Raw genomic sequence first — 14,344 nt, forward strand, 5'->3', positions numbered from 1 at the left:
CTTTTCTTTTCCCTCCCCCTCTTTAGGACATCAGGACATGGTATTAGGACTCTGGCAAATTAAGTTGGGATGTGGGGGACATGGGTCCCTTCCTTCAAAAAACAAAAAAAGAAAGAAAGCAAAGAACCTTCCTTGAGGCCCCCAAACAGCAGATTGGTGATGCCGGAGACCCTTCTGCATACAGTCTGGGCAGAGATCACTTCAGCCCTTATTCCACTCAAACTGCTAAGGTCTATCCTACCAACATTCAACCAGTCCATGCATTGAGTACTGATCACTGGCTCTGGTCTGTGAGTTTCAGGCCTTGGCAAATTTAGTCAGTGGGCCATTTTGACATTCAGTCTTACAAAGCTGTTGTCGGATCAAAAAGCAGTAAAAAAGCATTAACAGTTTTTTAAGGAGAAAACTAATTTTACATCGTGACTTAGTACACATGTACCTCTGTGTGATTGAAATATATTTACAAAACAATACTTATCCTTACAATATATGTTGCATGCTGGTATTTTCTATTCTGTTTTCTTTAACCTTTAAAACAATTTTTTACGTTAGTCATGACCAACCACATTCATCTCATGATCTACTATAGTTTAATCAACACTGAACTGAAGCATGAAAGTACAGTGTAATTTTCCTGCAGGAGCACTTTTTCCATTTGTAAGTCACATTGCTCTTTCAATTTGAATTCAGGACCTGTTGTCATTTCATAACTGAGGTGGATTTACTGAAGCTTCAGTTTCAGGATAATCTTATTTGCAGGGGGCCCTGCCAAGGTCCTGTACCTGATTTTGTATTTGTAGTTTCACATTCTTTTTCTAAAACAGATTCCCAAGATTATATAGGATCCCACAAAACCTCTAAAACCTTTTTTTTCTCTAATATATGTTAGCATATTTAATAACATGACTCTGATTTAGATTTTGCTTCTTTTTTTCTAATTAAAGAAATTATAATAATTAGAGATGAGAAGAGAAGTTATAATTATGCTCTTTTCGTAGCAAGGAATATAGACCGACCCAAGCAATCTCAAGGAAAATGGTATTTACTTTAAGGCTGTACAGGGCGATCTTCAGAACTGTCCAGGATTTAGTACAGCAACTCTCTATCTCTTTCTATAGTGGATTTATGATCTCTCACTCATGGTCTGTTTCTTATCTTGCTTACTCTCTTTACACCTAGGCTTCTTCGTAATCTCATCTTATATACGGTCCTCAAAGATTCAATTCAGAGTTAATTAGGCCAGTTTTTCTCTGTTTACCAATTGCACCTTTCTGATTGAGAAATATGGTTGGCTCAGCTCATATGTTCAAGTAAGGTCGTAAGTCATAGATTACCAGCTAGCCTGAAGTAGATCATTGTTCAGTCAGATGCCTGCTGTTAGTCCAGTTAAGCCATCAGGAAGGAAGCAGAAAACAGTCATCTGATAAACTTTAAAAAAATAAAATAAAAAAACAACGAACTATGGCTAGTGAGGTGGCAGAATCTGTGAAAAGGGCAAATTTTTATTTTTTCAGGCTTTCTCTAGTTGTGGTGAGCAGGGGCTACTCTTTGTTGCGGTGCGCGGGCTTCTCATTGCGGTGGCTTCTCTTGTTGTGGACTACGTGCTCTAGGCGCGCGGGCTTCAGTAGTTGTGGCATGCGGGCTCAGTAGTTGTGACTTGCGGGCTCTAGAGCGCAGGTCAATAGTTGTGGCGCATGGGCTTAGGTGCTCCACGGCATGTGGGATCTTCCTGGACCAGGGAACGAACCAGTGTCCCCTGTATTATCAGGTGGATTCTTATGTACTGTGCCACCAGGGAAGTCCCAGGGCAAATTTCTTAAATGAGGTGGGTTAGCAGGCAAGCCTCGTTATTCTGCTCATTTAAACAGAATATGGAGGGTTTCTTGGGACCTCCCTAGTGGCACAGTGATTAAGAATCCACCTGCCAATGCAGGGCACACAGGTTCGATCCCTGGTCTGGGAAGATCCCACATGCCACAGAGCAACTAATCCTGTGCACCACAACTACTGAGCCCGCATGCCACAACTACTGAAGCCTGCATGCCTGGAGCCTGTGCTCCACAGCAAGAGAAGCCACCGCAATGAGAAGCCCGGGCACCGCAACAAAGAGTAGCCCTTGCTCGCTGCAACTAGAAAAAGCCCGCTTGCAGCAATGAAGACGCAAGCAGCCAAAAATAAAAAAATAAATTAAAAAAACAGAATATGGAGGGTTTCTGTTATTTTGCTTTGCTTTTGTTTTTTGAAGGATACAGTAAAAGAGTGAAAAACTAGCTCTAACGTAGAAGTTAGGGCAGGCTCCCAGAGATGAGTCTGAGGAAAGGTAGGATTCATTCGTTCTCCTTCCATCAGTCCTTCCTGCTTGCCTTCCATCTCTGCTTCCTTCCTCCCTGTCACCTTTGACTGTGTCTTCGTGTTAATTTTCTGGGTTGATTTTTCTCAGGTGTATAATTGTGCCCTTTCAATATGTAGTTTAAAAAACAAAAAATAGAACTTTGTGTATCATATTTACAACTGCTTGTGTTCCTTGCAGTTCGATTTAGTCTTTTCTGGAATATTCTTTCATTTCTAATCCTTTCCTGAGTTTTGTCATCTTGTTTCTAGTTTTACTAATTCTGAATTATGCTGTTCTTTCAAATCTTTTATTTCTTTAAGCTCACTTTGGAATTTTAGATTATAGTCTCTTTCTGATGTGCCTTTAGAATATTAGACTAAACTATAGCACTGGGTTTTTTTTGGTTTTTTTGTTTTGTTTGTTTTGTTTTGTTTTGTTTTGCGGTACGCGGGCCTCTCACCGTTGCGGCCCCTCCCGCTGCAGAACACAGGCTCCGGATGCACAGGCTCGGTGGCCATGGCTCACGGGCCCAGCCGCTCCGCGGCATGTGGGATCTTCCCCGGACCGGGGCACGAACCCGCGTCCCCTGCATCGGCAGGCGGACTCTCAACCACTGCGCCACCAGGGAAGCCCAGGGACTGGTTTTTTTGGCAGCAGGAACTGGTTTCGTGGAAGACAGTTTTTCTATGGACGGGGGTAATGGGAGTGATGGGGAGTGGCAGATGAAGCTTTGCTCGCTTGCCCGCTGCTCACCTCGTGCTGTGCGGCCCAGTTCCTAACAGGCCGAGGACGAGTACCGGTCTGCGGCCCAGGGGTTGGGGACCTCTGGTCTACAAGTTATTATGGGTCCATATCTCCTTTAGTTAATAGAATAGCTTTGCATGGAATTCGACTGCAGTTCTATTTTGTTTTGAATTTTTTAATGAAGTGAGTTTTCCTGAACATTTAGAAGGAGTAAGTGGATCCGGATATCTTCTCTAGCTTAAAGACTCTAGAATTTCCTCTTATAAGGAAGTGTGCAAAAATATGGTCTTATACTTTGTTAAATCTCTTGGCTTTGTTGTCCTTACCCACCCATCCAGCCTACCCACCTCTTCCACCTCTGCCCTACTCTTGACTGGATATTTTCTTCACTTTGCTTTTGTTGTCGCTTTCCTGTTCAGTTTAGAATCTGTTCCCAGAAGTTTCTTGTCAGTGTAGGACTTTATCAGCAGGTACCTTTAAGAAGTCATAGCGAGGACTTCCTTGATGGTCCAGTGGTTAAGAATCTGCCTTCCAGTGCAGGGGACGTGGGTTCGATCCCTGATTGGGGAACTAAGATTCCACATGCTGTGAGGCAACTAAGCCTGCACGCTCTAGAGCAGGGGTTCCCAGCCCCCCGTCTGCAGCCTGTTAGGAACCGGGCCTCACAGCAGGAGGTGAGTGGCAGGCGAGCGAGCAAAGCTTCATCTGCTGCTCCCCATCGCTCCACGTAGCTCACATTACCACCTGAATCATCACCCCCATTACCACCTGAACCATTCCCCACCCCCCACACACATCCCTCACCCTGTGGAAAAATTGTCTTCCACAAAACTGGTCCCTGGTGCCAAAAGGTTGGGGACCACTGCCCTGGAACCCACGTGCCACAACTAGAGAGAAGCCCATGCACCGCAATGAAAGATCCCACATGCTGCAGCGAAGATCCTGTGTGCTGCAACTGAGACCCAATGCAGCCGAATAAATAAATATATATATTTTTTAAAGTCATAGGGCCCAAGTTGCTCCAGCTTTTTCAGACCTTACTGTGAATCCCTTACAATCACCCATGCATAGGCAGAACTCTCCCACTTTCACCTGCTGTTCTCAGATTGGCCTGCCCTGCTTTCCTTTGAATACCTTTGACTGTTTTGTGGCTCTTCTGTTCTCAGGTCTAGAGAATTGCTTCCTTCCACACAGATGCTGCTACTACATGAGTCTTATAGCTGTTGGTGATTTGTCCCCATTCACTTGTATCTTTGGATTCATTTGGATATCTTGTCTGTTTTGTTATAGATGTTATCCATGGGCATGGGTTTTGGGCTTAGCTAACTTAGTGGCTTTTTTTAATGGGAAGAATCAAAACCTGTGCTACTGTTACTTCCATCATCCTAGAATTCCTTCTTATGCCACTGTAAGATGAATTTTTAAATATTTATAATTTTTTTGAAGACACATGTGGCTTTTCCATTTTCTTATCATTTGTTAAAAGTAAATGCTATCAAGTAATGCTAATGGATCCATGACCGCAGGAAATATATTTTAATTTTTCATTAGAAGGTAATAGTTTTCTTGGTTTACTTTTACAGTTAAGTCCATGTTTCATGTTTTTGTTCCCCAATGAAATCAGTATCCATACAATAAATTATAATTTATAAGGTACTTTAGCATTCACTCCTTTTAGTTAATAGTCACGACATCTCATTGAGTGGCGGTACTATCAATTTAACCAAAATAGACTTCTGCAAGTACTAATAAGATGGAATTGATCCCCACAGTACTTTCCAATTTTGTATGATTCTAAAATACATGTGAGAAGTCTTCTAAAAAACATGTTCAGGCCAATAATATTATTGAATTTTCTTTGTCTTCCAAGTTCCCTGAAAAGTACCTCAGGATATAGAAGCACTATGTTTGTGTGTACAGATAGATTGATTGATTTTGTAAATTGATTAGCTACCTGAGTCCTTTTGGATAGATACATACACACACACACACACACACATTCCCACGCATACACACATACATATAGAAAACTTAAATGCAAACATAAATGAAAAAATATTAAATGACTATCACTAGGGCATAGAGTCAGTTATGAATAAGTTGTATCTATGCAGGTAACTCTTTTGACTTTTTAAAAATTTATTTATTTATTTATTTTTGGCTACATTGGGTCTTCGTTGCTGCACACAGGCTTTCTCTAGTTGGGGCTAGCGGGGGCTACTCTGGTTGCGGTGCACAGGCTTCTCATTGCGGTGGCTTCTCTTGTTGCAGAGCACAGGCTCTAGGCTCGTGGGCTTCAGTGGTTGTGGCACACGGGCTCAGTACTTGTGGCTCGTGGGCTCTAGAGCACAGGCTTCAGTAGTTGTGGCGCATGGGCTAGTTGCTCCGTGGCATGTGGGATCTTCCCGGACCAGGGCTCTAACCCGTGTCTCCTGCATTGGCAGGCGCATTCTTAACCACTGCGCCACCAGGGAAGCCCAGCTGTTTTGACTTTTAAGCATCAAGCTCCTCCACAATTCAGACTCTTTAAATTTGAATGTGCTTGAGATTTGAACTTTTCATAAGAAATACAGTTTTGGTTATTTTTGTTTATCCTTCTTCTCTGTAGTGTGTAAAGAGATTAAATCACTAATGAATGCTCCCAAATTGCCTATATTAAGAACTAGCTTTGTTTTGATAAGTAGAGCTTAAACCGCCATTTCTAAAAGTTTTCTGTGGAATACCCACAAGATAGAATGAAACAGTTGGGTTATGAAGCATAGCCTTCTGTTGGTATTTTATCAGCATATTAAAGTTCTGTGAAGTCCTGATTTAAAGAAACTTATTTTTTTCTTAAGCTTGATCTTCCAAATTTGTTAGATACCTGAATATCTTTGTTTTTTCATCATAACATACCAAGGGACAAATGTTCCCAAGGAAAATAGTTTGAGAATTGCCAATACAGGCAGTGGTTTTCCCCACCTCCATTTTGTTGTTGTCATTGTTATTTGTTTTTTTAATTTAAACATTGTCTTCTCATTGCTCTGGTGTTCTGTTCTACCCACTGTCAAGGGTAAATTTATTTAAATATTAATTAGTGTGTAGTTGCAGCATTCACACCTTCACATTCTACTATCATGAAACTAAATGGGAAAATTGTGAGCCGAATTAAAAACTGACTGCAGAGTCATAGAACTTTAACCAAATTTTAATATACATAATTTATTATCTAAGCATTATACTCAAATTTCATTTTTTCCTCAAAGAATGCATATTTAAGATATCTTCAGAATTTAAGATTCTGTTTTACAAAAGTACAGGCTGTATAGTTGACATGTATATTATTTGAAAATATCTTTTCTTTAGATTCTCCTGCACAGTCGGTATCCTCCGGAGTTCGTGCACCTTCTCCTGCCCCATCATCAGTACCTTTAGGGTCAGAAAAGCCCAGCAACGTCTCTCAGGATAGAAAAGTTCCAGTCCCTATTGGGACGGAACGTTCTGCACGTATCAGGCAAACTGGAACTTCAGCTCCATCTGTTATTGGGAGTAATTTGTCCACATCAGTAGGGCATAGTGGCATCTGGTCCTTTGAAGGGATTGGTGGCAATCAAGGTATGATATGCTATTCTGCTTACTGGAAAGTAAGTTTATGCATTTAACTAAAATATTGTAAGCAGTATTTAATTATCATAGGCATTCTTTAAAAATCTGTATTCATGTCTTTTTGTTTTGACTAATCAATTTATTTAAGAGTTTGAAACATTTTTTTGTTCCCATGTGAGCTCTTACTGAATTTATCATTGCTTTCTGAAGATAGTTTAATGCAAGCATATTATTTTCTTCATATTAAGGAAATATTAATATTTCTTTTGGGTCTCTTAAGCTTTTATCTTAGCTTTTTTTGTTTTGTAACACAAAGTGTTTATGTTACTTTGTTAGGCTATTATGTCACTACCTACAAACATGGAAATACTGTGATAAATATATAAAAGTAGGTCATTATTCTGAAGGAATTCACAATTCAATATGGAAAATATTCAAAATATATAAATTTTTTTTGCTGCTTTCTGATTTTAAATATCACCAATTATTTTTTTCTGCCTCTTCATTTTCCCTCAGACAAAGTAGACTGGTGCAACCCTGGGATGGGAAATCCTATGATGCACAGGCCAATGTCTGATCCAGGAGTGTTTTCACAGCATCAAGCAATGGAGCGAGAGAGTACAGGAATTGTAACTCCTTCTGGTACATTCCATCAGCATGTTCCTGCAGGATACATGGACTTTCCTAAAGTTGGGGTAATGGTGATTTAAAAGCATTTTCATTATTTCGAAATGATTTTCTGATTATTAGCCTTATTTCACTTACCAGAGTATAAGCGTTTCTGAAATGATGCTGGAGTTTTGGCTTGGAATTATAGGTCAAAAGCTGGCTAAAATATAAACATTTATAAATCCTGATTTTGTCCCAGTTTAGAGAAATGTTTTTTGACAAAATATTTTATATACTAGGATTATAGTATCTTCTGTTTAGTGCTAGAAGAAATCATATTATGGAAAATAATTTTTACATCACCTAGATAACTTATACTTTTCCAAAATGAGGTGAAGTTTCAAATATCAGTTTTAAGGCTATTGATTATACTGGGAAAAGTAACCAGTGACTTGAATGTCCATAATCTTTGCTTTCTCCTCTTTTAAGGGTATGCCTTTTTCTGTGTATGGGAATGCAATGATTCCTCCAGTAGCACCTATTCCTGATGGTGCTGGAGGACCCATATTTAATGGCCCTCATGCTGCGGACCCCTCTTGGAATTCCCTGATAAAGATGGTTTCAAGCTCCACAGAAAATAATGGCCCTCAAACGGTAAGGCTGATCATTCAGTGAACTTTTATTTAGTGTTTATGAGCTGCCAAGACAAATGGGATAAAGATAAATCATTGTTGTGAGAGAGTATGGTGAATTTGAGCAGTTGAGGAAATTGAGGGAAGTTTAATGTAGCTGAAATACAGCAGAATGATATGGAAAATGGTACCAAAGGTAGTGGTTTGGGGCTAAAATTATGAAAGGCATAATTAATATATTCTGTTGGGTGGTAAGTAAAACATTTTAAGTTGCAAAGTGTTGTAATGTAATCTTATGTATCAGAATTTACTAGTGGTGTGAAAAGGGCCATCTAGAGGTTATTTATTAAAAGTATTATAAATGTCAAAACAGTATATAACTGTGAAAATGCACAGAAATGGTTGTATATTTTAGCTTATTATGGTATATGTTTAATACCTGATTCATTTTCCTTCCACGGTCATCAACCTGTATGTACTCACATAATGGTTTTTAAAAAACAATGATAATTCAGATCCTGTTTGAGGGATAAGAGGAAAGGCAGGAAAACAACAGATAAAAGTGGTTTATCACTGCTTTTCTTCATTGTTTCCCAGCATGTTGCAAACTGATTGAGACTTAGCTATTTTAGTTCATAAATATTAGGAGCACTTCCTTAGTGTTGAGGAGTTTTGTTTTAATCAAATATACGTTCAATACATATGTAATCAAATGTGTGCTCTATATTCATAGGTGTGGACTGGACCCTGGGCACCTCACATGAACAGTGTGCATATGAACCAGCTTGGCTGATGAGGATCAGCTTGTTAGCCTGCAGATTCCTTTTCATTCAGAGGAAATCACAAGTGGCCGAAAAAAATTTATGCTCCCAAATCATTCTACTGATGTGCTTGACTGAAGTGTGTAGGCTTTTTGCAGAAGAACTTACTAACTGACCTACTTTCTGTGAACATTTGTGACTGCCCATTCCCCATCATCATCTGTTTTACCTTAGTTAGCATTTTTCTTATCATTTTTCTTTTTTTCTTTCCCTCTTCCCCTTTGGCCATAACTTTCTGTTGAAGCTGTTCTTTGGCTGGTTGGTTTTAGTACTGTAAACTGCTTCTGAGCAAACACGGAAATTTAGCAAAATTATGTAAACTTGATCCTGAAGTTTTAGAATGGCAAATAAATGTACAATTGTTTACATAACAGAAAAGGCTAAGCAGAAAGTAAATTTCAATATGTCAGTATAGAGGCTCTACTTTATGTAGACTTAAATTAATGTGAGATATGTACCTTCATATTCAGAAATCTGGATGTTTCCTTCATACATTAAACTATTAATAAGTACAACTTTTTTGCTTGTGTAATTTAAGTATAAAGTAAAACAATGGGCATTATCAGTGAATGCTTCCCGACGTTGGCTTTTAAAATACCCATGCTTCTCTCTTTTGAGTTTGTTTGCAGCAAGGCACATATAGAATAAGAAATTTATCACTTTTTCATGTCTCTTTATTACCTTGTCACACTTTTAAAACTAATACACACTTCTCTCTTCATTCTTTTTTTCTCTCTTCACCCTTACCACTAATACCGGTAAAATTTTCTTGCTGATAGTGAAATAATTCTGTAAAGATTTTTACTCTAATGGCTGCTACGAAGAGGTGGAGAATCTTCATCATCTCTTGTCGTTTCTTCTAACCATAAAACATACAGTCTTTTTGAGAATTTAAAAAGCCACCACTGGTTCCCAGTCAGCATATATAAGCCCTTAATATACTGTTTATTATTAAACAATTCAATGTACTATTTTATATTGGATAATATTGATTCTTAACATTGGCTTTCTGGTCACCAGGAGTCAACATAAAAATTCCAATTTTCAGTAATTTAGTGGAAAGTGTTTGGTTTTTTGGGGTTTTATTTTTCAATTTTAAAGGCTTCTTAATCTCTACACTTGTATATTAAAAGTGAAAGGGATCAACAGCTAACTTGGGGCAAGTAATAAAATACATTTTGCATTTTTCATTAAGACAATTTATGGTAGACATGAATACACAGGTTACAAAATGAAGTCTCCATTTAACCTGTTTATATAAGACACAGGGCCACACTAAACTACTCAGTGGAATTTATCTATTCAGTTCACTTGGAACAATAAACAGTAACATATCCAAGAAGAATATGTGTCCTACCGTCTCATGTGGAAAAATAAATTATATGGTTGAAATGTAAAAGAAACTAAGCATAAAAGTAAAGTGATGTATATATCAATCTGTCTTTTTTAAAAAAAAATTAGACCTAAATTCCTCACTGTTGAAACATAAACATTAACGAAGATTCAGATAGATTACCAACAGTTGACAATATTAATATGGTTCCTTGGCTGTTCAAGTAAATGAAATGATTTCTTTATTCTGGTAGCCTGAGTAAAGAGTAGAAAAGAGGATTTCTCAAACATATGCAGAAGTTTGTAAACAACACATTTATATCTTTTATTTTAGGAGGTGGTCTTAAAATATATAAATCTGTTTTCCTACCTGTCCTTGATTGATATGACCAAATTTAAAGGAAAAGCTAAATGAAAACCTACAAATAAATATACTTATGACATAAAATTATTGCACTTTACTAAGAAAGAGGTATAATGCTATTTAACAGACTATTTTATGTATGACTTTTGCCACCATCCTATAATTTTTTGCTTGATTTCTTTGCTGTGTTTACTAGAGTTTATTTTCTAATTAAAATAATCTTGCTAGATAACAGATACTAGCCAGTATTTATCAAAACACATGACTTGTGTTGACTCACAAAAGTGAATTTCTTAAGATAGGGTGTCTTACTAAAAAAGAAAAGGAAAAAAAAACCCTATATATATATTTTTTACTTTAAAGCTACAGGACAGGGGAGTATTGATTGGAATGTTCCTTATTTAGTTTTGGGGATCAGGCTTGTTAAATACAATACCATGGTTTTAGAAGTCTGTAGTAGGAACATTTTTCAAATACATTTTTTATATTTCAGATGTAATGCAGTGCACTTTTATTTGAACAATAAAAAACATAATCTTTTGAGACCATGCAGGTCTTTTTTTTCCCCCTTTTTGAAAGTAATGTGGTATGTATAATTGCAGACTATGTAAGGTATTTCTTTTCTCTTATTCTTTTAAGAAGCAGCTTAACTCTTGGACATAACGGTTAGGTTAGTTCACACCTTAAATCCCAAAATAGTTAATATCCCAATTATTGTGTAATCTGTTTATACCAACCATTCCATTTTAGAGATAATTTTGTTTACTTGTGCCAAGAGAATCCCCATTTCATGCCTTTTCAACATATATTTCAACATATACCAATATATTCAAAAAAAGTAATTTTAGTATTCATGTGAAAGGTATTTCCCCCTTCTGTTCCCTGTTACTGTAAAGTTAAATCATTTTATTTTATTAATAATTGAAAATTAATTTTTTTTGGTAATTACTATACTTACAGTCATTTTTCTTCTCAGGAAAAAGAAGGAGGTAAATAGTTCACTAACTGTTCCTGTCTTGTTTTTATGAAAATATTATTCCATTTTTCTTTTGATTCAAATGACCTAATACACATTTCATAAAAACTATTTTGCACAATAGTTTGCACAATAGTGAATACATTATTCACTTTAGTTTTAAAACAATACAAAGTGTTAAACTGGAAATCTCGCATTAGAGAACAGAACATTTAAAGAATGACAAAACTTTCAAATAAGAAATTTTTAAATCAGGATTATTTCAAAATGATTAAAATATCAAAGGAAAACCATTACACTGTTTTTCATTACTAATATGGAGATTCAGTATTCCAGTACTCAATGTATTTTTACTTTAGATAAATGTATTCAGATGTCTTTTAATATTAATGTTTGGGACACTTACATTATACGTTGTAAATTCTGGATGCTCCTGAATCTCTTTGGAAATATATATATCCTATTGATAAATGCTTAAACAAGTCACAACACTCAATTAACTGGTGTTATTGTGAATTAACTGGTGTTATTGTGAATCAACTGGTGTTAATTCCAGGTGACTGGAATTTAGGGTGAGCGCATCATTAGTGCTTTAATACTTAATCTACTGTGTTACACACCTTGATTGCAAAAATACCATCACTTACCATTTTGGGTAAGTGAATATAGAGAAAATGTGCCACTGTAGCTTAGAAATTCTTAGAAGTAAGAATTTCTTTACGTGACACTTGGAATGTAGGACTAATAGATGTGTTACAAGGGGTCTCATATTAGACTTCTACCTTTAAATGAATTCACACTTTTGAAAAGTAAAAGCCAATTTTGCATGCTCAATACTTAAAAATCAATGATAAGATAATACGAGAGGATTTTTTTAATGAGAGAAAAAAGCTAATTCTACATTAGGTATCTTTGGTTTTAAAAAGTAATGTATTAAATAGGAAAAAGAGAAGAAATTAAATCTGATTGCCAGGGAACACTAACAATTCCTTGTGAAAATATCCTTTAAAGTCAAACATTTCAGAAGGCATATATGGGAAATGAGAAATTTAAATGACTGTACATATATACAGTTTATGTATAATAGCCTACATTAATATTTTGACCTCCATTCCTATGTTCAGCACAGCGATGGATAAGAATTTCAGAAACTTTAGAAAGTAAATATATAGTCTTTGTTTTTAAGGAGTTTAAATAAAATTAAGAAAAAAGTGTGTTGTAGTAAGAATAAAAGACAGGAATAGGCTAATAATGTTGAACTTTAAAAAAATGTTTAGTATGTCCATTTGCAAAGTACATGATTTCAGTTGGTTGGTTTGCCCGATATTTGCATGGTCATTTTGTACTGTATTCTGCAACTCAAAAGATACAAGGTATCACAATGTTACCAGTACATACATATACATGAGTGCTGACACTTCTTTTGCATTGGGCTTTATAATTGACAAATACTTTTCCCAACATTCTCTACCAAGTAGACAGCCAGTTCTGATCATCCCCATTATCCAAATTTTAAAATGTATGTTTATGTATATGAAGTTATCAAGTTAAATATTCATAAATTTTATTTACATCACAATATTCAAGCTTAAAACAATGGAACATTTGTAAATGAGAATGTAATTTGTGACCTCAAAATGTAGCAGAAAGGGTGGACCTACACTGGTTGAAGAGGTCCCAGTCCCGACTCCTGATACAGCTTAACAAAAGGAAGTCTTAGGAGTTTGAGGAATAGCTTGACAAACTTTTGTTTTAAATTATATGAACAGTGAATGCATAAATATGAATTTTTCACTTTAGGATCTTTATCCTTTAATCTCCTTTTCTCCTGGATATCAAAAGATCAGATTCCCTAAGCTTATGTGCCACTGTGGAAGGACCAACTCCTAATGTCATCAGTTCTCTGGGAGGAGAGGAATCCAGCAGCATAGAAGTTGCTTCTTTACTCACAATCTTTGGGCCAAGATATTTCCCTCTAAAATTCCTTTCCACTTTAAATCAGTAGTCAGTAGCAACAGGTTGCTTGTTTTAACTTGACAAACGGATAGGGAGATAGATTGATAGGTTTTTACCTTTAAAAAGTAAATTCTGTATATAACAGATATTGGAATGTGTGTGTTAACATTCAAAAGTTCATGCATGGATTTATCAGCCAATTTGAAGGAAGATGACTTCCAGAATCCAGAGGAAAGGGTGCATCTGGTACCCTTGGGTAGGTGCATAATGAAGCAAGAACAGTAGCTTCAGTTTGACATTACCCCAACACTGGTTGGAGCCTTCGTTTTAATCAACGTTTTATTCCTCACAACACAATTTGGCCTCTAGGTGTAGGGGTGACCCTTCTTTTAGGAAACTCCTTCATGTTATTCCCGTGTTTGCTTTTGCCAGGAGCAAAAAACCCAAAATTAGCCCATATACATTTAGCCTATTCCTTTTAACCAGAAGACACCTAATGTTGCTGTTCAGGCTCTTGAAAGCTTATATAGGATATATGTTAAGCCCCAGTAAAGAATTCACCGCGCTGCCAGTGATAATTCCTCTTAACTCAGGAGATGGTACTTTACCCTTAACATAAGGTGTTTTGCTGCTCTTTATGATGAAAGAAAACACTTAAGTTGGGTCTGAAAATGTCTATTATGACAGATGAGCCAATTAAACATACCACAGACTAAACTAAGCCTAGTGCATAAAGGTTGTTGATTAAAACAATCCAGAAACACACGCCTGTCTCCAAACTGGCATTTCAGCAACATGTTGACTCCTGGGTAGTATAATCTATCTCAATCTCTAGCGGAAGCAATTGGGGCGCGCACAAAAAGACGTGGGGGACTACCTCCTGATCACATAAGGTAAAACTTAAACCGTGACCCGATTAGTTTAAGTGAAAAAGAACGGAAAGGCACAACCCGAACACCAACTTTACAAGGTGAGCTCTTCCCAGAAAACACC

General features: G+C 36.8%; 1 protein-coding gene across 9 annotated transcripts in view; it reads left to right on the forward strand.

The window, feature by feature from the left end:
• ANKRD17 (ankyrin repeat domain 17) overlaps positions 1–11,111 on the forward strand; it is a 161,249-nt gene extending 150,138 nt beyond the window's left edge. For all 9 annotated transcript variants that reach the window (XM_060012396.1, XM_060012400.1, XM_060012397.1 and 6 more), the window contains 4 exons: positions 6,422–6,670; positions 7,178–7,356; positions 7,760–7,924; positions 8,636–11,111. In XM_060012396.1, the coding sequence (XP_059868379.1) occupies positions 6,422–6,670; positions 7,178–7,356; positions 7,760–7,924; positions 8,636–8,695 (653 nt within the window). In that variant the 3' untranslated portion in view covers positions 8,696–11,111. The remainder of the gene's footprint in view (positions 1–6,421; positions 6,671–7,177; positions 7,357–7,759; positions 7,925–8,635) is intronic.
• Positions 11,112–14,344: the final 3,233 nt, after the last annotated feature.

The sequence above is a fragment of the Delphinus delphis genome, chromosome 5 (assembly GCF_949987515.2).
Source record: "Delphinus delphis chromosome 5, mDelDel1.2, whole genome shotgun sequence".
NCBI lineage: Eukaryota > Metazoa > Chordata > Mammalia > Artiodactyla > Delphinidae > Delphinus > Delphinus delphis.